The 25,278-nt window shown below is 40.8% G+C and overlaps 1 protein-coding gene across 1 annotated transcript in view; it reads right to left on the minus strand.

Annotated features, from left to right (window-relative positions):
* Positions 1 to 25,278, minus strand: part of UBR3 (ubiquitin protein ligase E3 component n-recognin 3) — a 276,834-nt gene that overhangs the window by 81,383 nt on the left and 170,173 nt on the right. Inside the window, exons 25-27 of the mRNA XM_059727297.1 lie at positions 8,839 to 8,988; positions 6,600 to 6,733; positions 806 to 916 (exon numbers count right to left, since the gene is read on the minus strand). Of these exons, the coding sequence (XP_059583280.1) occupies positions 806 to 916; positions 6,600 to 6,733; positions 8,839 to 8,988 (395 nt within the window). The remainder of the gene's footprint in view (positions 1 to 805; positions 917 to 6,599; positions 6,734 to 8,838; positions 8,989 to 25,278) is intronic.

A 25,278-nucleotide genomic window follows, 5' to 3' on the forward strand; every position in this document is an offset into this window, starting at 1 on the left:
CTAACAAAAGTTACTGGATATATAACTAGGGACCTACCTAATCTGTGGGGGCTGCCCCGATTTCACAGGCAGAATGTGGGCCCAGGTCAACTTTTGGTGACAGAGCATGCCCTCCCCTCCCCCCGCCCCCCAAAGCTCTGAATGGCTGCAGGGGCTGCCTGTCATATGGCCCCGCCCCTTGCCGCTGACTGACTGAAAGGGCTGTCTGTCATGCAGCCCTGCCCCTTACCGCTTATTTGAGAGTGGTGGGGCCACATAAGAGGCAGCCCTGGCAGCCAATCATCAGCAAGGGGCGGGGGAAGTAGCCATCTTGTCTGCAGTCCCTTGAGCAAGCAGATCCTCTCCCCACTTCACCGCCCCACCAAGCTGCCAAGCATGCTGAGGAGCTAGCATTTTCTTTTCCATAGGATTTTTTTCCTGTGGATTTTGTGGGCATTGCTGGATTTCATGGAATCCATTAAATTGTGAATTTGGTAGGTCCCTACATATAGGATATGCAAGTTAAAGAAAAATCATAATGTCAACTTCTTTAAACAAAGTGATTTAATTTACTGAAATGTCAAGTATGTTTTGATAGGTCAGTATAGTCAAGTACAAACAAAATCATGTTAAAATAATGTTAAGATATAATTAAAAAATCTAAGAAACGATGATTCTAGACATATGATAAGGAAAGTTCCGCCACCAATGAAAATAAATAAGTTTATCTTACTTCCACTGAAAGTAAGTGGAGTTTCCGCATTGATCTTAATGGAAATCAGGCCCAACAATTAAAGATATTTTATAAAAGTGGAAATTAACTCACTCTTAATGATTCCATGTAAGACTTATGACAATCTATGTGTAACGTATGACCACAAGTTTGCACATAAACACCTCCTTCCCAGCCTATTGATACTGCTTGCAAACAGGAACTCTAGAAAAAAAAATAGTATATACATACATGAAGTTAGTAAGATATTCACGTTTCCAACTAAAACTACACATACATACACTACAATACCAAATATTTCCTCTCTTGTTAAGGTAATGTTTCCTCTATAGAGTTATTACACTGCTTGGTAATGAAAACCAACTGTAATCTCTTATTAAATCTATAATACTGAAAATGTCAGGCCTCCAAGATGGTGATAAAATTAAAAAAGAATAAAATAATGCAGCTACATGAACATTTTATTGCACTGGAGCTTTCACAATAATACTGCAGGTAAGTGTCACAATGTGGTTTTTCCAATTTGATTTCTGTACCTTATCTTGTACACCTCTCTTCTACACCTACACTACATATTACTTCAGCACTACAGTAACCTTTACTTAAAGACTATCTTGCGTTTGCTGTATTATACAGATTTAAGGTAAAGTAAGTGGTCTTGCCCTCAAAGCAGAGAAGAGAGCACAGAGGAAAAAAAAAGGAGAGGAATCCCAGGCTGCAGCCTACTCTGCAGAAAGACATGCAACTTCTGCGGCTGGATCTGTGGCTTAAGGATTGGCCTCTTAAGTAATCTCAAGACCTATCAATGAGCTGTGGTAGAGATCATCTGCAAACTGAGGGATTGCCAACGATGATATAATGCACTGCTGTAGAAGTGCACATTTCCCTTCTTCATACAAGACAATGAAGAACTGGCCTACTATATTTCATTTGGAGTTAGTAATGTAATTGCATCATAAGGTTTTGGACACAGAGAAAATTGTTTAATTTATAAAAAGACTACAATTATATAGCTAAATTCCAATTGTTTTTTAAAAATGAATTAAAGGTCTTTATTTATCTTGTTAAATGCTTTAAAATACTGTTAGGAATACTGAATACATGGAAAGAGAATGTGGCACAATGAATTAATGCAAAAGTTTAAGCCGTACATATTTATAATCAACCCTTGACCCAGGTCAAGTAATGTTTTGTAGTCAGTGGTGCTCAACCTATCTGGTCTTGTGGGCTGGATGAGTGGTATGGGGCCATGGGTCAGATCAGTTTGCAGATGTGATCCAGTCACAAACTGGTCCAACCTCAGCTGCACTTTAGCACACAGGACCACACCAACTGGCCTGCAGGGCTACCTATGGATTCAGAAATCTGGCAGCAGGAGAGCAGCAATGCTGCCATTGCCCCCCTGCTGCTAAATCTGCAGACGTGCAGAGAAAAACAGGCCAGATGACAGCACTTCGTGGGATCAGCAACATTGTAGTCATAGTCACTGTAAATGCCAAGTGCCCGCATTATAAAACAAAAGAGTTTGGTGACTGGACATGTATGCTACTCAACAACAATGGAAGATGCTAGGGAACTAAGTCAGAACTGACAAAATTATGAGGAGAAATTATACATATAGTATATCTACTTAAGAATCAGTTTTATTACACCGTCAATTCCTGAACACAATGCTGGGTTGCCTGTTTTTTGCTACTATAGCTCCTCCTCGGTCTCTTCCTGTATTTGAGCAGCTAGTACTTTGCATTATTTTGCTCATTCCAACTTGACACCTGTAAAGCTTTACAGAACTTTGACCTAGAACAACCTATCGTCTTAACCATAAGAGCTTCTTCTTCCAGCATATCCCTGTCTGATTCAGCAAACAGACTGCATGGTGAATTAGGCAAAGTCGTGCAATGGACAAGTGCCAGAAAACATTTGCCTTGTTCAAAGAAATCTGGTATTTCATGTGTTTGATGAGACTGGTCTGCATCACTGCTAAAACAGCGTTGGACTGTCTCTTTAGTGAACATTGGTGGCTGGGGGGAGTAGGGAGAGGATGTGGTGGCACTGAGAGATATGTTATCTACTGCCCTTGGAAGAGAAGTAAAGGATCAGAGGAGGAAGAGAACCCATGCTTGATGATGCCTCCCCTCCTGTGTCTCATCAGGTTAGCAAAAATTGCTGATGGCTGGGGCAAGGATGGGGATGCAATGCCCATAGAAAGGAGACAGAAGAGGCCAAACAGAGGAAGTGTGTGGTAGACTAGCTTTACTATCCCCATTGCTTCCCCATGTTCCTCGAGCACCTTGCTTTTCCAGCTCCATCATCCCCCCTCTTAGTTCCAGATGAGCTGTGCTTTCACAGTGCTGCAGGTCTGACAGAGCAGTGATTTTTTATGGGATCAGAAGTATTATTTTAGTTAAGACAAATGGGCTGAACTCAGTCAGCTTTCTACCTTTCCTGTGGAGCTGTGAAAGTAAATACGGTATTAAAAGAAAATATGGCTTATGTTGCTCTTGCATATTGGGGCCAGTGCACATCAAAGATAAAACAGGACCATCCGTCTGAAGTAAATGAGACCTGGGATTTTAGCTAGTGAATCTTGCACTGTAAGGAAAAGATTGAAGTCTTTGCAAATAAAGGTTCATTTCTATCCTAACTCAGCAGGGTGCAGATTTAAAGGATTCAGAAGCAAGCTACATACTGGGGGTACAATAAGGTTCTATTCAACTTACCAGGTTTATTGTAGAACCTTGTGAACCTGCAATGGGCCCAGGGTCACGTATCTGGTATGTGAGCTGGGCAGGTTTACTAGATTCCTACATAGAATTAAGCTAATAAAGTTATAGCCTGTTGCTTAAATAAATGAACTACAGACTACCCAACCGGCAGATCTCAAGATTACAACAACTACTAAGGCATTACAGCCTTGGGTCCTCCATGCAGCTCTTCTGAAGCCTAGAATAACTGAACCACTGTGGTGCAATTTTCAGGGGGCAGGAACTGTTTCCTGACCAATAACAAATCTCCTTCACTGGAGGCTTCAAAAAGAAGTTGTACAGTCATTTGTTTAGGATGGTTTAGGAATAACAAACCCAGCATCTATGCAGGGGGTAGAAACTGAGGTTTCTTCCTCCTCTATGATTCCATTATAAGATATAAATGCATAAACATTTGAAATGAAAAGGTAAAACAAAGAAAAAAATTACCTTCTGGTATGCAATCTCTTGTGAAATTTCTGCTCACAGAAAATAAACATAGAACACAAGTCCTATTTTATAACTTCTGACAATTTTTACAACTTAAGTAATATCTTCCTATCTCCTGAAATCTTCTACTGTATCTGTCATTAGGGGAAAGACACCACTGCTGAGGGCACAGCTGATCAACAAAAGGATTTCTTTTTGCTTAGCTCAGCTGAACAAGTCATTCAAGACACTAACAGATGTTTCTCTTTTTATGCCAATAACAAATTTAAGGATTAACTTTTTCATGCAGAGACATTTTTAGCACAGTAGTGATCTAGAAACCTAAAAGCAGAAACAACTAATCCAACTAACATCTGAATTAGAAGAGAAGTTTTTCAAAGCAGAAAGCCAGAAAGCATTAAGTCTCTGAGTCATTGTAGTATCTTCTAGAAGTTTTTTAAACACTCAATGTAGCTTCACAGACAGGGTTGCAGGATTTAATTTACCATGACGTACATGTCAGCAAGATCAAGGGGTTTTTGAAGAAGATAATTTTTCATTAAATCCCCTGAGATGTGTGTCGTGAGAAAAAGTACACAGTTACTGAGCACCTAGAGTACAGCTTCCTTAACAAACACTTAAATAAAAAATAACTGTTCACTGACAATTTGAAATGCAAGCAAAGCCAAGAGTAGTATCATTAACCAAGTAGATATCTGCCAAACTTTTCACTATGTTAACTTGCTTCTTTCTAAGATTGGCAAACAAATATAGTATTAATTGCAACAGCTCAAAGTGAGTGCCCAACAAGTGTCCATGTTGCATTATACAAAACAACGTATGGATGCTAGCATAACTTCCTACAATGAAAGGTGACATGTCTAAATGATATGGTGCTAACTCAGTAACAATAAAATTGAAAACTACAAATTAATATTTTACTATGAAAGCCTATTTAAACAGAAAAGTTTTCTTGACAGATTAAAAAACTTAAAATTATTTATTTTTCTTCAAGTAATACCTTTTAGTGCTAACATTTGTGCATTTGCTTTCAGTCAGGGAAGAGGATATTTTTTCCCTCTGAAAATTCACCAAATTTAAACATGTATAGCAAAACAAATAATAAATTATAGCCAACTGTCCTTCTCATATATTAAAAAAAATAAGCTGCCACCAATTGGTTGATGTCAATGTCTTATTTAAGAAGTGTGTGCTACCTATAGATTAAAGGGTAGCCACCAATGGTACTAGAGTTAAGACAGAAGCAGGTTTTCTGTTTAAATTTTGAGTATCTGTACATTTGTGGTTTCTCTGGAAGAGATACTGCTCTCGCAAGAGAAACATGAATGTACAGATACTCTGGCTTTTTCTCCCAAAGTAAAAATGGCCACTCCAGGAGAAAAATAACTTGGGCACAACCTGAGTTTCTCTATGGAGAGTGAATGTCTATACATGCTGACAACACAGGTAGACCATGGGCTGCCTGGGTTAGCCAATCAGGGCTGCACTATTCACTGCTGTTATCTGTTGTCAGGCAGAATAAGGGAGCCTAAAAAACATAATGAGATGTGTACACAGGGCCACCCCCTGACTGCAGTGTCAGCACTGCAAGCTCTCGACTCTTCAAGAACTAGAGATTGAACTGTCTGTACACGTGGCTCTGGTTAAGTTTTTGTACCATGAGAACAAACCTAGGAGAATTCTCCAGGATTTTCTGAATGTTTGTACACAGACTTGGACCAGCCTGAATACTGCTATGCCAGCTGAGAACTAGGGGTATGGTCCATGGAGCTAATTTGGTATTATTTGGTCCAGGAGGTCCAAAGTCTACCTTCCATTCCCACCAACTGAGATTTATTTTTCATATTTTTATTTGTATATTTATTTAACAATTAAGTTTCCTACATACATAATGAAGGCAGTATCTACACGGAAGGTTATTATTGGGCTAGACCTGCTGAGTTCAGTGACAAAAACCAGCTATACATGTTAACAACTGAAAAAGTTCTTAGACTTTGTTTTTGGTATTATGGGAATGTGCACTGGGCTGCTGGGAGAATTAAAGAGGACTCCAGCTGTTACATATAAAATGTAGGATGGAGCTAAGATCAAGAGAAAAAGGAACCTCTTACCCATTATTACCCACTTGTATGGAGGAAAAGTGCAGTAAGCTAGCAATCAGAGGGCCCTGAGCTCAAGTCTCTTCTTATACTGACCACTGACAACATTTCTTGTGTATTCTTGTTAGCCTTGAATAAAATCCCTGTCCTAAATGGGACTGGTATTCCTTTCTTTTGCAGTAAGATCCAAGATGTTGAACAAGGTAATTTCTACTCATTCTGTAAAGAGAACTAGATCCCTAATACGTCAGAATCTAGCATCAGTCACTTGCTGATATAGGCAACTATTACTTCAGCAAAAAACTGCAGGATATTTTGTGAAAATTTCAGCCTGTAGGGTTTCATTTACTTATGCAGAATACCTTGTATAAGGATGAATTAGGTATTCAATTAAAAAAACAAGGCACTTAACTAAAATAAAATACTTCCCACCATTTTTATTTCAACACTAAACATTTTTTTGCCAGCATTCAGAATTAACGAAAGTTCTAAATACAGCAAATTTAATTATTAAATAACTTAGCGAATATTAATTCAACTAATGTTTTCACACAGCACTGAAACGGGGTGGCACTGCCTCTTATCAATACTTACATCTTTAAAGTACCGCTGTAATGTTGTAAGTCTCACATCGTATACTGTTGCACATGTGTCCCAAGGGTATATCTGCTCCTCTTCAGTGGTTGGCAGTTTCTTTGGCTCAGTGCTGTTGCGGCATTGCCCCAAGACTATAGAGAAAGGAGGTGAGAAGGAATAAAATGGACAGTAATATACCAGTGAACTGAGAAAAAATAAAAAGCTGCCAAAAGAAATTCTGGTTTATCACCACGTGCATCACAAAAAAGAGCTTTGTTTCTGCTGGTATTAGAAATGGTAGATAAGACTATTAAAGAAACCATGTGCTAAAAGTAGTATCTGATTAAATGAATGAATACACAGTGTTAGATATTCCTCCCCCTGCTTTTGTTTTTGGTGTTTTTGTTTGTTTTTGCTTTCTTTTTTGATATCTAGGGTCTATTTTTACATTGTGAGGTTTCCCTCTTACATAAATGGGCAACACTGTGACAGAGGGTAAGCTCGGGGCCAGGTCCCACATCAGCCTGCTCACCTGTCTAGATAGAGCAGTCCACTCAGTCTCACCTGCCACAACTTGCTGTTCCATAAATTGTTGTGAAATGCGGGAGGCTGTCCATTTTACTGAACTGAACAGGCATGGGATGCGATAAGGGGAAGTTGGGTTTGTGTACAGCACCCCCTGGTATCAGGGCAGTAAAATGGGCAGCCTCCCGCATTTCACAGTAATTTATGGAACACCAAAGGTGCCCTGCCACAAACACAAACTAACCTCAATCTGCAACTTCATAGAAATTACCAAGCATTTAGCTTCTTAAGCCTGCAGATTTACCTTCCAGAGGACCATCTAGGTAGATGCACACGTCTCACATTCTCTGGCTCTAGCTCCAAGTACATTACGGTTGTGCAAAACAGCACCTTTCCGCTTCGACTTCCGCTTCAACATTTCAACGGAACAGTGTTTCATTTCGAGTTTCGTATTGTTTTGAAATCATTGTTCCGTTTCGTTTTGTCGAAACTGTTCCGCTGTTTTGACGTTTCGCTGATAGGCTATAATGGGAAAGCTTGAAACTGCCTATACCTTTGTTATTTCTAGCCTGATTCAGATGAAACTTGCAAGATGGTAGCCCCTTCTGAGGGCATGAAGGCTGCCAAGTTTCAAGGAGATAGGTGCAGAGGTTTCTGGAAAACTACCTCAAGGTGCTGACAAGCAAAACTGTCACTTGCTGGCAGTAGCAGCCTCCTGTCATCCGGCAGGCAGATCTGGGGGCCCACACCCCTGGGAGGGCTGCGGGGCTGCACCAGACTCCTCCCGGGAGTGTGGCCCCTGATCTGCCTGCTGGATGACAAGAGGCTGCTGCCACCTGGGACTGGCACTGGGCACAGCCAGCACACAGCGCCAGGAAGACTGGTGTTACCATTGATCCCAGGCTGCAGGAGCAGCCTCCTGTGATCCGGCAGGCAGATCGGGGGCCTGAACCCCCAGGAGGAGTCTGGCACAGCCCCCGCAGCCCTCCCGGGGGTGCGGGCAGGCCCCCAATCTAACTGCCAGATGACAGGAGGCTGCTGGAGCTGGCTGGGGCCAGCGGCAGCACCAATCTTCCCGGCCCTGAGTGCAGGTTGCACCCAGCATGGGCCCCAGGAGGCAAGAGCAGCCTCCTGTCATCCATCAGGTAGATCAGGGGCCACACCCCTGGGAGGAGTCCAGTGCAGCCCTACAAACCCTCCAGAGGTGTGGGCCCCTGGATTTGCCTGCTGGATGACAGGAGGCTGCTCCTGCTGCCTGGGACCAGCACTGGGCACAGCCTGCGCCCTGTACCAGGAAGACTGGTGCTGCCACTGGTTCTAGCCGGCAGCAACAGTATACTGTCATCCGGCACGCAGATCTGGGGGCCCTCAATCCCCTTGAGTGCTGAGGGCTGTGCCAGAATCCTCCCAGGAGATGCAGCCCCTGGATCAGCACAGGATGACAGGAGGCTGCTGCTGCTAGCTGGGACCTGTGCTGAAGCCAAGCCTGACTTTGAAGCTCAAAATGGTTTGAAACTTTCAAAATGTTTCGAGTGCCCTTGTTTCGTTTCAAAGCTGTTTAGAAGGCTTTTGTTTCATTTCAATTTTGCTGTTTCAAGCTCAAAACACACCAAAACAGTTTTGAATCGAAACACCCGGCGAGATTTTGCACAGCCCTAAAGTACATTAGTCAAGCAGTAGTAGATAAGCACTCTTAAAACATTAGCTGTTCCCAAAATCCCTTTTATCATACCGGAAGATGCTTGTAATAGCACAACTAGCCCTGTAGGTCGATCTTCAGTAGAAGGGCCACTCTGTCCACAAATAACACAATCATACACTGCTTCAGAAACATGCTGTTCTGATGTGGCTATCTCCATGGCAATATCAGCATCGGGCGATTCTAAGAAAGGAAGACAAATTTTGATGTTCAATAGAAATATAAAATATTTAAAAAGCAATAAACATTTTACATTTAGGTCTTTCTAAAATGTCATTAAGTTCCCAATTAAAGAATCACAGGGAAAAACACAGAAGTCTGCTTAGAATTAACCATGGTACTTCAAGCAGTAAGTATATATGGGTACTGAAGCACAAACATTCTGAGAAGAATAAAAACCACTGCCTCAAAGAACCCAATGTTCACCTTCAGTTTATATAAAAAGCCATAGCTCTGAAACTGTAGCTTCTTCTACATAATTAGTTTCCATTGATTCCCTATCAAAAACCTTGAAGAAGCAAGAGTGAAGGGTGATGAATGTGAATTTCTATTGACTGAAGTCATAATTAACATGTCTTTCTCCAATTATTATCAAAATAAAGCCTGGAGATCTTTGAAAAACATTTTAAAGGAGGGAATGCATGTCAAGAAGAATTAGTTAATTAAAAAGTACCAGAACCTCTCCATGGAGTTGGACATCAGATCTAGCTAGTGTGCCAAGAAAATAATATGTAGACATGTGAACTGAGCTCCAGATAAAACATACACATAGTACACAGATGGAGACACACATGCAACATGCAGAAGTTAGAGAAAAATCAGCAGAATGTGTTCCAACATTTTGGGAACCAATAAACATTCACATACATAGCCTGTTGATATAAACAGTTTGATTTGTCTTCATATGCTATGAACACATATGGCATTAATTTATAATAAAAAAGATAGTGGGTTTTCAAGCTCTTCTGAAAAGCATTAATTTTTTTATCAAGATAATATATTAAGTCATAATAAACAGAGCTTATTCATTCAGTAATAAATATAATTAAAGTAGAAAACATATAGGTAAATCTAACAGGATTGTATAAGATGAATTTTGGAAAGCACATACCAGTGAAAATTTGGGGATGGATTCATAAAACCTGTTATGTCGTGCACCACTGTAAAACAGCATCCAGCTCTCAGGATCTGGTTTTCATAGACTCTCAGCAGGTATTTTCCTAGCAAGGCAGCTAAACCTTTTTTGGAACTAAATAAGCTACCTTAATAAAAGTAACCTAATTTCCAAAGGTGGTTGTTGTGACGGCACAGTGTGGGATGCCACCTGCCTCACTGTGCCAGGCCCAAAACCATGCTTTGGGAGTCTCCCCTGGGGAGCCTACAGCCGACCGGCCCCCTTACTGGAGAATATCTACAAGCCTGGGGTAACGATGCCACCACCCAGGCACTGGTCTCTGGTAGGGCTCTGTGCAGACCAGGGCACACAAGACTCAGCAAGCCTTGAGGGTGCTTTGACCACAGTAATATTTCGCGGTGCTTCTGTCAGCCCGAAGATAGCCTCAGGTACTGGAGAAAAATAAAAAGCCAAGCCCAACTTTGCTGCTGAAGCAAAAAGGCCTGCCTCTCACCAGTAATCCACAGCCAGGAACACTCTAACCCGATACCTTTATTGATTAGAGTGGGAGGGGAAGAGGGGCTAGAACAAGGAAGTTAGAATACCTTTTCAGCAAACAAAAGTAAATTGAGCCTTGCAGATATTGGATGCAATGATCCTTTTAAGACATGCCTACCTATACTTATTTCTAGACTTCTGGCTAATTTCAGTCTTTACTTACAAAGAATCATCCAGGCTGCACCTGGGGGCATGTTGCTTGTGGCTTTTCAAAATGCCTGCAGTAGGAAGAGGAAACCCCTCCCCTTCCTCTATGAATTTTATCTGGCCAGGTCACCTGAGTGACCAGCCAGTACCAAGAAGAGACCCAGGAGATACAGGAGTCACTGGTTTTGTCCCAAGCAAGTGGAAGAGAGAGGGATTTCTTCAGTCGTCATTTACAGACCCAAACAATTTTTAAAAGATAGTGGGTTTTCAAGCTCTTCTGAAAATCAGGACTCTCATTTAGGCACTTAAATATTAATTTAGAAGCTAACATACCCCTTATAAACCTGGGGTTTAAAAAAATATGCCTGTAGTTTTTATTACTAGGTACTGTGAAATCTGTGCTAGTAACTTCAACATAACTGTGATCACTATAAAATGCTTGCAGGTAAAGTTTCATACACAGGTAGAAAAGTACAAGTCTTTTTAGAATCTCTTGCCTAAGGGAAGCCCAGAAAGAAATTCCTTGGACAAAGATACAATTCAGTGGTATGACTATTAGATTAAATTTGACAGTACTTAAAGTCAAAACTACTAAGCCAAAAAGCTGTCCGAGAGCCTCTCAAGGTCTCCTCTAAAAGGGAGGACTAGAAATAGAACCAATAATCCTAATTGGCTTAAAAACAAAGATGTTCTATTCTTTATAGATGACCCTTTCCCAGTTGCTTAGGGATATTTGTGCTCATTTTGCCCTTACAAGATAGAAACAGATGAAAATTTTGTTTGGTTAGTTTTAACTAAACTCTGTCTTAGGAGCTGAATTTACAAAGAGGAAGAGATTCTCACCCCTGCCCAAGCCTCTGTATGCTGGGGGGAAAGGGAATGGAATATGGGAGACCTGAAAGCTTCAGTTGCAAAAGAGGGTGTCACTTGGTACAACACCAATCCACCCCATTGCAGACTCTGCAAAAGGTATTTATTAGACTAAGGATTGCCTACTGCAAACCCTGTATATGGAAGGCATGGTGGTAACAGAAGGGTCATGCCAAGGCCAGGGAAGATGCAGTCGTACAAACATTACAAAAAATCCTTGTAGACCGTAGTCCCAGGAGTTTGCCTTAACTTAAGCTGAATCTCCCCAGGACTAAGTTAAACTACTGCTGGTGTAGCTCATTACCAGATGAGTACCAAAGTAGCTTAAAACCATTTTAGTCAGTTCCCTTGCACTGTTTGTTCAGTAAAAACTATCTTTTTAACAATGTCACTCCCTTCTCAACCACAGCCCCTCATGTCCCTCAGCCTATGGAAACTCTCCCCTGCATGCATGCACATATATATATACACTGCAAGGTATGCTGGACTGATTACTCACGCTCTCACCCCCTTGGTGTCTTACCCACTTGTTGTCAATCACTGACATTTGGAAATGGTTCGATTCTTATGTGTGTCTATACCCTGCTCTGCAACAATTGTGAACTGGCTCCCAATCAGTGACATTTTAGAACAGTTCAACAGTTATGAGTGTCTGCACCCAGAAGCCTAGATTAAGATTTAATCATTATTCTAACTTTCCCCCTAATATAATCAAAATTTATCACTTGAGCCAATATCCTTCTGGTTATAGAATAAGCAGGACTCGATCTGAAAATCAACATCAACTGAACCAACTAAACAATATTCACAGAGAATAAAGGGTATGGTTGATCCCTAACAAAGAGAAACAGACTCTTTTTTTTTTCTTTTTTACAAAAATCACAAATTATGCCTTTTAATGGTCATTGGTACTCCAGTGATCCACCTATCACCTGAGCAGTAGCTAATAATATAACTGTCCTTTTGCTTTCTAAATACTGAAAAGTATGATGAATATTGCAAATGATGATTCAGAATAGAGGCTGCAAAACAGTTTTCACCATAACCTTGACTTTTTTTTATCCACAGCTGTGAATAATTCAGATTTGGGTCTGAATATTAAATGTTTATTTTCTGCCTAAGGTTATGGCTAATGTTTCAGGCTATTTTTGAGTTACGGAAAACTAAAACAAAAAGAAAATATTTTTGCAGAGTAAAAAACAAAAACTGAACATTCAGGAAAAACAAGCAATATGCAGATAAAACATGCAAAGAAAAGGCCTTATTGAAAAAGATTACGCTTTTTTTTAAGTTTTCATCTAAGAAATTAAGTGCTTGCAAACCACATACCTTGTTTCACACTCAGCTTTCTATTGCCTTTAATACAGATTCTTATACTACCCTCATCATTATAGTAACTGAACCCCTTCCAATTGCACCTTAAACAAGTTGTCCGTTGCATGTTTGTTTTCTTATCCTCTCTCCAGCAGGAGAAATTTAGAATTTTAAGTATTTATTTCTCCCTGTCTTTCACACCCTGTATTTGTGTTAGTGAAGATGAGGTCAAAGAAATATACTTAAAATAGCAAGTACTAAGACGTGTGACAGTGTTTATTTCTTTTGAGAGTGCATTTCATAATGTGCTGGCATCAGGGAAAGTTCTATCTCCTGTGAAGACAAGGTTTAAAATTGTTCTGGAGATTTCTACTGTGCCAAAGGAGCAAAATTGTTGATCACAGTCTGCATTTCAAAGTTTTAATGATCTCCTAGACATCTTGTGCCCAGGCCATTGAGCATGCTGAAGATAGGACAGCTTTGATATGTTCAGGGTAGCCAACATAGCTGGTACTGCAGCATTCTGACCCAGTTGGTATTTCCTATTTGCAATCAATAACCTTCATCTACAAGCCAGTCTCATCAAAGCTCATCCTAGTGATAAGTACTGCTGCATGTAGGATAGAGCTGCACTGTCATGTTATTTGCCTCCATTGCATCTGACCTACTTATCTTACCACTGAAAAGTAGAGGAGACTGCTGATCCACTATCTCTGATACCTCTCTCAGGCAAGAAAAGTAGACAACATGTAAGCCTGAAAGCTCAAGCAAAAGCAGTAGAGATGATATTCCTTGTCTTGGCTACACATATGGGAATAATCAGTATCTAATATAGCAGCGGTGTCAAAGACCCAGCTTGTGGGACAGATCTGACCCATAGAGCCGTATCTGACTCATAGAACCATATCACCTGGCTTATGGTGCTACCCTTGAGTCTGAGTGGACCCATGCGCCATATGCAACGCGAACTGGATCAGCACACAGGGCCAAGGCAGGCATTCTAATATAATAAAAGCCTTAGTCTGTCTGTCCATAATGCTTTATTCGCACTCTGATTGGTTGTCTCGGCAGCCAATCGCAATGCTGACTGAAACAACCAGAGCATTCTGGACAGGAGGCTGCAGCACAGTGGAGCGCCGCCATGAAAGCGGGGATGGGAGGGGGCAGGGGGCAGCCCTGCTCCCTGGAGGTGGTGGTGGCATGGGGTACTGGCCAAGGGGGATGGTAGGGCAAGCTTCCCCCCACCCCCTCCTGCTCCTGGGAGGTGGCGGTGGCAGCACAGGGTGTTGGGTGGCGGCGTTCTGTCCCTGCCCACACCCCATAATTCCTGAGGGGCAATTGGCTAGTGTACTATATGGGGCATGTATGGCTGGTCCAGGATTCACGCTGCATGCAGAGCACAGGACCGGTCCAAGGTGCATGCTGCATACAGTGCCTGCCCCAGACTGACCCAGTGCAGTGGATCTGGCATATGAGGCTGGTCTGCAGGCTTGATTCAGTCTATGGACTGGACCTGAGCCATTCATCCAGCCCTTGAGGCTTAAGGAGTTTACCGCCCATATAGCATAGGCAAGTTTGCACTGTGTAAAAGCATTAAAAGAATTTTCATGAAGTCTGCTTCTACCGGTTCTAACAACAAGTTATAGAATGAAAAATTATCATTTCCAAAATGATATTTTAATAGGTACTCATTCTGTAGTCATTAATTTTAGTGTCGTATGAAAATGATAACCTTCAATATTGATATTCTTAAACACTGCAGTTCCACTTCAGGTGTTGATATTCATTCCTATTAATTTGTCTGTGGCATTTTGTAGCAGCAAAATAATTATAAATTTATATTTAGACTATTCATATAATGCAATAATTTAAATGAATCTTATAATTATCAAACACCTTTTCTGTTCCTTTGTAAGTTATGCCTTCAGCTCTACTAATTTCCAGGCTGCTTTTTTGGTTGTCGGGTTTTTTCTGAGGGGGGAAGGGAGAAGCCAGGTAGAGAAGGGGTCCTTTTTGATTAATTTAACATAAAGGTTCCTGGCAGTATGAAAAGATGATTCAGTATTCCCTCCCACTGAACTCTGCCATTGGTGAAATGATTTCAAATTTAAATGTCTGAATATTATTTTCTGCTTGAACAGAACACTTCCCAGAGACGAGCCTATGAGCTCCATTTCATCAACCTGCTGGATACTAGAGATCATGGACTAAACATAGACATTGGATTTTTGATACATTATAATCTGCCTGGCAACTGACTCCCCAGCCCAGCCCAGCCCAGCCCAGCCCAGCCCAGCCCCTGGCTTCTTTACTTTTCATTCCATCCAGGAAGAGCACACACCAACTGCTGCAGCTTCCTGAGCCTGATGAAGGGATTTTGAACCCGAAAGCTTGCTTAATAACTATTCTCCAACCATTTGGGTTAGTCTAATAAAAGATATCAAATTCACCCAAGGAACCTTGTTTGCCTATGTCCTTAGACCAACACGGCTACAACCCAAACCACTGCCTCTTGTCAGAAATTTAAGGAAATATGCTTGAGGTAGAAACCACCTTAGATGAATACTAGGCAATTGGCAAAAGGTGTTGCTACATTTCACAGATGCAGACTTCACAGAGATAGATCCCACCATGTGTCACAAATTAATATACATAAGAGGTAATATCATCACAACAGGATAGTGATCAGTACCCCCCTGCCTTGTGCAAGTTTAAGGGTTATACTAACAAACACTAACCCTGTAGAATTTATAATACACATAGATAAAACAAAATAACAGACAAAAAGCAGTGTTAATAACTTACAAATACACTATGTCAAAAGAACAGAATCTCTCTTCTAATGTCCCAAGAACTTTTCTCTCAATAAGACCCCAGCAGACATTAAAGTAAAGGTGCTCTGATGCAGGATCCCAACAGTCGTGCTTCCTGCTATGCTCCCCCTGTACTAGCAAGTAGCAAGCTTGGCTCCCAGCCATGGGAGTATGCTATGTGTCCCAGGGCTGGGAGCTGCATCAGCTGATCAGGGCTTCCACCAGTGGAGCACCCGAATCACCTGGACAGGGGCTCCCAGCTGTGGGAGAGCATGGTGTGCTGCCCTGGCTTGAAGCCATGATCAGCTGCAGGGTCTCCCAGCATCTTGAGCATGCGGCAGTTTTGAAAGAATCCCGATTGCTCCAGAGGCTGAGCATCGGCTACACGTTCAATTAAAAATGTGATAAGAACCAGCCACAAAGTTACTATATAGATTTTGTGTAACAGGTTTGTGACTTATTTCTGGTTTTATCACACCATTAACTGAATGTGTCATGTCTTAAGTGTAATGTCGGTCAAGGGTGTAAGGTGGTCTGATCTCATTGTACCAAGCAGTGAGGTTGCAAGAGAGGGTTGTTACTTCACATACACTGCTCATTTGACTTGTTATTGGCTCAGAATTCAATATTGAAACACTAATTTTTTAATTATATATCTGGAGCAACACTGAAGTGAAAAGAAGATCATGTATCAGAACTACAGCTGAACATTCAAAAACACTCATTTATAGAATAATAATGCTGTTCAGAATTTGTAAAACTTCTCTGTTCTCCAGTTTAAAAACAAAAATCTATGACAACAGGAAGTATGATATTCTTGTGCAGGGAATATATTGGTAGTTCAGTAGGGGGGAAAAAAAAATCACATGATCATGCAATTAAAGGCTGTATCAATGTGCATAAGATGAGGGTAAAAATGTAGAGAACCTCATAACTATGGAATATCCTAACTTTCAAGTGCTTCATTTTGAAGGTTACACAGTGTTCTTTTAATAGTTTTTAATCCAATCTCCTAGATTTTTAAGAGAAAAAAGGGTTTTAAAAAGGATTTATGATGTGCAACTATTCTTCTAGCTTCATTTGGGTTTAAATTATTCTACAGTATAAAGTATCTAAACTGGAATACAACACTAAATATGTAAACTACCAGCCAACACAACCTGCTTTTCTGTGAGGAGGGAGAATGGATAGCTAGGGTCATAGGCTGATGTATCCTCAAAGCAGGGATAATCCATTATTGAGGGTAGGTGCTGCATTTGATGGATCATTTCCTGGATCACTCCCTTCCAGACCCAACTGCTCCCATGCATCCCCTGCACAGTGTGTGCTGCCATTACTAATGCAGATCTGATTTTAGGGTAGAATGTGTTCAATTATGCTGCCATGTTGCCAAAACTTTCCTGAGAAAAATAAAGGTATGAACAAATGAACAAATTACAGTCAGTTGCCTGCATCAGCTGTTCCACAGGAACTGCCAATATTCCTGCTGTTCCCCTACACTAAAAGAAAGTTAACCCACAGAAAGGCACCTTTCCTTTCTTCAGGGTAAGTTGCTGTGGGTTAGCTTTAACTTACTGCAGGGTAGGAACAGGCACATAAACCACAGAGCAACTGTTGTACAGTAAATTCTTTCCCCTTTAATAATTTGTTTAGCCTGACCCACAATGACAGGAAAAAAATAGATGATTTTCAAAAGTTTATAGTTCAACAAAAATCTAAACAGAATTTCAGAGGAAGCAAAGATAAGATACTTCTCTAACTCAAATATTTCCCCTATGATGAATTTGCCCTCTCCAAAAAATAAGATGTTGGTGCTTCTCAATTTTTTCTCCAAGAATCTTTATATACATTACTGATTGCAAAAAACTTTAACAAAAAAATCTTAAATAATTTTAATAGAGGGACCACAACTGCCAGAATATACACAAAATTATCCAAAAGGTAACCATGATCCTGAGTTTCCTTGACATCACTTCACACCTTTGAGGAATGAATTATTATTCTTCATACCCCTCTCACTGCCCAATTTTCTATTGTGTATAAATTGGTATTTGCACATCTTTCCTACAAAAGACTCATTCTTAGGTGATTGCACACTTGCAAGCACATTAAGGTAACCCTTTTCTATTCTGTTTTTCTCCATTTATCTTTCTCCTCCATCTACTATTTCTTTATTTTGTTCTTTGCTGTTCCATTTCATAAATATGCTACTGCCACATGAGCAGTTACATTGGATGGTGAAACTATCTAACATTCTTTGCAGCAGGATTTTTGACAGCAGAGTTAAATGAAAACCATCTTTCCTCTTCCTCTCTCCATCTTGGTCTTACTTCATCTAACTTGAAGTTCAATGGATGGATTGGCTCTTCTCATCTCTCTCATCACTGTTTCTTAGCAGACAATGAAACATGATAAAGAAGTGGTGAGAGACAAGGGTGGCTAATTCAGTGAGTAGAGGCTGTGGAGGGAGGAGAGCGGGGTAGCAGCACTCTGCACAAAGCCAGAATCCCACCAAGCCCTCCCCAGGAGCCTACATCAAGGGAAATAGCCAGCCGTTAGAAGATGAGGAAGGCAGAATCTGGCCTAGATACAATGGCTACACTGCAAAAGGGGATCACAGCGCAGCCGGTAAACTACAGGATCACTGGCCAGAATCAATTTCTTCACAGGTCAGACCCAGCCCATGGGCCAAAGGTTTCCAACCTTTGCTCTAGAAGACCAAAGCAACATAATATCTGATTTTAGAACTTCATCAAAGGAAACAATATATCTACAACTGAATCACAACACTGTCAGTCAGTTCTGATACCATTCTGGAAAGAGAGTACTAGGTCTGATACAGGAGTTTACTGTCATGGTATCAATGGGTATCTAACATATCAATATGTACATCAAATATTTGTCAACTATCTCTAACAAATATGGTATAAAGGCAGTGCATCTACTGTAAAGTGGTAAAGAACTGTCTAAATGCAATTTAAATTTAAAATGCAATTTAAAACAATATACAAACAAAAGTGGTCAAATGTCACAAAAATAAGTTTTTAAGCCACTGGAAACTAGAATTTTGTTAGGAAAGAGACCGTGGCATGCACAGAATCCATTTGTATGTGCATTTATTGAATATTGTCAGTGTAATTTTTTCCATATATCAGCAGAGGTAAATCAGTTTATAGAAAGAAGTTTCCTTGCAACACTTACTACCTAAAGTTATTAATATTGCACAATCACTTATCACCATCTAGTGGTAGTCTGATGAACAGTAAATGACAAGCAGAATATATAGATTGGGAATATATTTTCCATTGTGAAATATTAATCACTATTATGCGTTAGCAACAAGAGAAACAACATGCAATATCTACAACTATAAACAAGTGAAGAGAGAGAAGGAACTTTTAGGCTATTTTTAATATTTGTAGTCATCCTAACATTAGCTGAGTGGTTAGGTTTGGATTTGGTCTTTCCTTTTAAACACATTGGCCATGCCTACACGTGCACTTTAATGCACAATATCCTATTTTACTGTGCATTGGAGTGTCACAGCAAAAACTGCTAATATATTAATGTGCAGTAATATTAGGCTATTGTACATTAAACGTCACTAAAAAAGTATGCACTTTTGCTACTATACATTAGGGCAGCCTAATGAGCATTTAGTTCTTCACCTTAGAGGTACTAAATCTAATGCACAATATCAAAAGTGCATTAATGAATGTGTAGACACACCCACATACATGCAGGCATACATACACACTGCATGATTAGAAAAATAATAATTACAGAATTCCTGCCTGGCAGTAATTCTTATTACTGCCAGTTTCTAATAAGATATTCCCAAAATAAAGTGCAATGTGCACTAATTCACAGCCCTTTCATGAGAGATTGGGAAACAGTACCTACCCAATTTCATTAGATTTTATAATTATCTATTTTATAGGATAATTATTAATTGGCCTGTCCCAGCTTCATTTTTAAATCTTCTAATAACTAAAGTTACATAAAAATGCACATCAGACAATCTATATTTTACTTTAAAATGCCATTCATTCATAGTTCTCTTCTCCCTGAATTATTCTAAATTTAGTAGCATTTGTTCAATGTGGACAGCTATATAGTATAAAACAAAAAGGGTATGGATGGACACCAATTCCAGCTTAAATTTTCAGTTTTAAAAAAGCAGTAAATTATAGATATTACTTTGTATGAATTCAAAGGTATTTCAAGCCAAGACAATGCATAATAACAATTCTTCTTACATTTCAGTTGCATGTGGAAGAAAATCAAAGTATGTTGACATGAATTTTAAAAATGCAACAACCTGCATTCAATGTAGGCCTGTGCCATAAGCTTTTGCACCTAACACCAGGCTTTTTTAGCCACTCTTAAGAAAACAGTGATAAAACAGCAGGGGACCAGATCTTAAAATCTAAAAAAACATTTTCTATGGAGGCAATTTCCTGAAAGATAGCAAAGGAAAACAAAGTCAGCAGAAGAAAAGGGCAAGGATTCAACATCTCAGAATAGCAATGATGTACCCAAGAGATTCTTTGGACCTTTTGACACCATAACTATGTTTTAATGTGAAAAACTGATCGCAGAAATGCTTTCCATTGTCATCTGTAAATTACTCATGCCAGATTAGACATATATAAAAATGCTTTATTAAAATACAAGGTTTCCTTATTTACTTAACTTGATTTCTCTAGTTTCTATGGAATTTAATTTGAATCCTATCAATTATTCCATTTTCCTTTTAACCATTTTTGCAGCTGTATGTAAGGAACTGGAGATTAGTGAATCAGTATCTTTGAGAAGCATGGCTCTGCCAGCGCCATGCTCACATGGGATGCTGGTAATTCATTCCTTCATCCATAGAATTACAGTTGCGCGACTCACAAAGCTCATATTGTGAATGTGGCTAATGGTTTGGCTGTTCCCTTGTATAAGTAGTCTCTGCGGAAGGGAGCTGATGAGCTATGCACTTGCTGAGAATGCCTCCTTAAAAGTTTTAAGTAGCCACTTATTTGGAGTTTGTGTTAAGTTCTTTTCTTCTTCTAAATCCTTACTATTAGTAGTAAATGTTTGTAAACTGTTTTGAAGCTGGAATATATAGAAGAACATTAGTTATTCCTAATTTTAGAAATCTGACTGGACATTTCCTTACTTTTAGGACAAATCTAGTATAAAAATGAAAGCTTTATTTTTTAAAACGTTGTATCCTTTAAAGCCTAAAAATTATTCTTTTTAATGACTTGCATTGATTTAAGAGTTTAATGTAAAATATCTTCTTTTATAATCAACAAGGTTTTCAAGTAAACAAGGCAAACCACATCAACTGAAACCAAAATAAAGATGTGAAAATATGAAATAATTTTAATTAGCAAGTTATTGATTTCTTTCATTTCTCTGGTACAGAAAACCAATAGTGAAAATGTTTCCTAAAAGTTGAGGAAAATTTTTGCAAGCTGAAAGAAAGAGAGAAAGACTCTCAAGCAGTCTCCCATCCAGCTATGAACTGGGCCTGGGCCTGCTTAGCGTCCCAGAGCACATGCCAGCAGTCCCATCCAGCCAGAGGCAGGCAAGGAAAAGAAAAAAAAAGAAACAAACAAACAAACTTAAGCCTTACAGAACGTTTCTCTCCCATTCAGCAAAAAATATGTTTTAGCAACTGCAAGCAACATTTAAAAAGGATTACATTATAATCAATTGCAAGCTAAAATGATTTATTCATCTTTTTCTCTTTCTTCTTCTTCTTTTTTTAAGTGCACCGTTATATCAGTCCGATATCAGATCGGCCCCAATATAAATAAAATTGACTGCATCAGAAATCGGCCTGATGTGGCCAATAATTTGGCTGATAAATGCCTGTGCATGTGTGCCACTGCAGCTCTGCATGTAGGCAGCAAGAAGCACAGCCCAGCAGAATGGAGAGCTGCATGCAGCTGGTAAGTCTGTTGTGGTGGAAGGAGAAGGGGGAGGGGTGTCTGGGGGACAGGGTTGGGCTGGACTGCGTTCAGGGCATGTGGTGGCAGCACCAGGAGAGGGAGCTATGGTGGGGAGGGGAGCTATGGGAGGGAGGGGTCTGCGGTGAATTTTGGGATGGTTGCAACCCCCCCTGTAACCCTCCTCTCTGCTCCACTGCTACCTGCCCCAAGCACAGCCTAGCCTGGCCCAGGCCCTGCTGGGAAGAACCCCATGCAGCCCCAGCCTGCATCTGCAGCCCGCCCTGCACCACCCCGCACAGATCTGGGAGCACTTGCACCCCATACCCTCCTGGGATGCACGCAGAGGCAGGAGCTACACCCCCACAGACAAGTCACACATCTGTCCTGCCCCGCCCTGGCTGGGCAAGTGCCTGCCCAGGCAAGTGCCTACCCCTGCCCCAGCACCACTCCTCCCTCATCCCAGGCTCCTTGATCTGTCCCCCCACGCCCCTTCCCTCCCCCCTCCCCTTTCACCACAACAGACTTACCAGGTGGACACAGATCTTCAAGCTGCCGGACTGCATATTGGAAGTAAGATTGGTATCCGTCGATATGCCTCCTTAAAAATCTCTACTGGTACATCTTTATTTTTTAACATTTTCAGCATATGTTCTAGCCAGACAAAAATAAGAATATTTCTCTGATAGCACAGAAAAGACTTGGATTGTTGCAAGTATAAGCAATGGCCTAATATTCTTTAGCCAGCTTCCCTGATTCTGTGGCACTTTGATGATGTATTGTGTGGCAACCTGAAAATTTTGCAGCATCTTCAGGGATACTTATAAGAAAATGCAACTAAACTTACCAATGCCTGAAGTTCTTCAATATGTTTTTCATATGCAAATCAGAAATGTAAGCTTGCCTGCATCTCAAGCACTGGGAGTCATTTTGCCTCAGCAGTACACACAAAGTACAGCATAGCTCTACCCTGCCTCAAACCCCACACCAAGGGGATACATACTTCTAGTATTCAGTTTTCTTTCAGAATTATATTACAAGTACTTCCAAAGGAGAATAGGAGGAAGACAGGATGTGGATAGGCACAGGGACAGCACCTCTCAACTCAGGGTGGAAACAGATGTCACCTTTCATCATTTTTGTGCCACCATTAGAAAATGTTATGGCAGCACGAAGTCCAAGTAAACAGGTGTCCAAACTCCTTGACAGACCACAGATGCATGCAATTTGTGGCCGAAAGGAAGGTGGTATCAATTCATGTTGCTATTTACTTTATAGTGCAAGAGCACCAGCAGCCTAGAACTGCCCATTATCTCCAGATGCCCTGGGCAGTGCTCTGGGGGCTTGAGGGGGCCTAATCCTGTGCATTGTGGGAACTCCCATGCAGGATCAGGCCCCTCAAGCCCTGGAAGAACCCTCCTAGCTTCCTCTGCTTACCAAGAGATCTCTGGGGCACACCTCCTTTGTAACCAGGAAAAAAATCAGGGTTTTCCCACTTACCAAGATGCATCTTGGAGATCCCAGGGGCACATCTCGGTAAGCAGGGAAACCTGGACAGGCACTCCCTGGGTTGAGGGGCCCAACCCTGTGCAGGAATCCCTGAGGTGCAGAGGACGGGGCCTCTCAAGTCTTGGGAGAACATGTTGCCCGTTGTCCTGCAACATCAATGGGCTGGACAACAGGCAATGTGTGTTTCGCCCAGTGAAGCGAATTCACTGTTCTGGGACAAATCCTGGCACAGCTCATCTGCTTAATTTGGCAACATGTATTTCTAGCCCCACTCATTCTCCTTTCAGTGACTGTCTATACACACATCCCTACAGAAGGAGACTTTAGAGCAGTGCCCAATTATCTAGATATTCATGTATCCAGGAGGCTTCTGCAGTTCCTTAGTGCTTGAAAAAAAGTGCGTATCAAATTTTAGGTGGCTACTCTGCAGATATAAAGGTATGGAAACATGATGCAGGAATGCTATGGAAGTTGCCCGAGATCAGGTGGAAAGGACTTTAACTAGGAACAGTAGTTCAGCCTTGATTGCACCTTCCACCTCAAACTGAAAACAGTCCAGTATCTTGGCCCCTAATGACACCTTGCCCAAACAGAAGACCATACATGTGCTGGACCAAAGGGCTTTAATCACATCTGCCCTGCTTCCCAAAATGACTGCCACTAGGAAGGTTGTTTTCTTGAAAAGGTGCAGCAGGGAACATGTTGCCAGGTTTCAAATGGCTATGCCACCAAAAAAATAAGGCCCAAACTTAGATCCCACTGTAGAATGAGGTCTTTTGCTGGAAGAAAGATCATTGTAAAGAATAAGAGATATCAAATCAAAAAAAAAATTGTTGTCTGTCAGCTGAAGGATGGTAAGCCAAGACGAACACTAGGTATACTATGATCAAGGTGATGGACAGGTCTGCATGCTTTAGTGCCAGTAGATAACTGGGACAATGGTCCATTTAACCAGGAAAGAAAATCTAGGGGACCTCTTCTTATTGTGAATATGGATGCCCATCATTTGGTCAGAGCAGTGTATAAGATAAATGGAATACAAGTCTGAATGAAGCACTCTTCCTCCCTTCTGGGTAAGGAGGTAAATACTCACTCCACCCTACCTACTGATGCAAAACATCATGGTGGTACTGTTTGCATATGCCATCCCTGAATGCAGTGAATGAACTGACAAAACTTTGGTGAAGACTCTTGGACCTGTCAAGAGGTCAAACTGAAGGATCTTGTACAGCTAGTGATCCCAATTCACCATGAACTAGATAGAATTTCAGTTTGTGTCTGATCATGATAGGGAAATAACATGATCTATAAATCAAGAGATTATGAACCAGTCCTCCTCCCTGCCAAAAGAGCACAATGGCAGCCAGGATGACCATCTTTAACTTGGAAATGAATATGTGGAACTCTCTCAGGTCCAAGATGGGATACCATCTCCTCCCTTCCTCTTTGAAACCAGGAAATAACTGATATACAAAACATTTACCCTGATGTGCAAGAGGATTTTCCTACTGTTACCAAGACTATCAGGAGAGAAACTTCAGCCATCTTGTGAGAAGGGTCCCTGAAAAGTGAGTGTAAGGAGAATTCAGAACGTGCAGCAAACTGAATTGTATAATCAGTCTTGTTCTCCAGAACCCACTGCACTGATGTAATCTCAGCCCATGCCAGGCAGTTGTTGAAGAGAAAGCACCAAAGCAGACCACAAGCATCTTTCAACCATGCCAAAGACCTTGTTGCTGCCTGAAATGTGCTGGGAAGCAGTCGATGCAACTAAGGAATATTTGTGCTTAAAGAACTGGAAATGCTTTTTTTACCAGTCCAAGAATTGATAGGTTGGAGGAGAACAGCAGCAGAAGAGGAATGCTAAGTTTACCTCTACGCAAAATACAGCTGATACTTTAATGTTCTCTTAGAAGCTTGTAAATAAACTCCAATAAAGCATAAGGTGTACCCTAGAGTTCTTAAGCAAGAGTTCCTTTGCTAAACAAATGCAAGCACTCAAACAAAAGGTCTTCAGCAATATTTTGGACTTCTTTAGGGAAACTTGACCCTTATAATCAGGAGTTACACTTCAGAGCAACTGAAGATCGCAACCAAAGGCAATCACTGCTATGAACAAAAAGACACTCCCTGTGCAAAGTCTTACAGGTAAGGCCTTGATACCACAAAGCTTTATACACATGCCTAAATTAACACATGGTGA

This window comes from Alligator mississippiensis, chromosome 4 (genome assembly GCF_030867095.1).
Source record: "Alligator mississippiensis isolate rAllMis1 chromosome 4, rAllMis1, whole genome shotgun sequence".
NCBI classification, from domain to species: domain Eukaryota; kingdom Metazoa; phylum Chordata; order Crocodylia; family Alligatoridae; genus Alligator; species Alligator mississippiensis.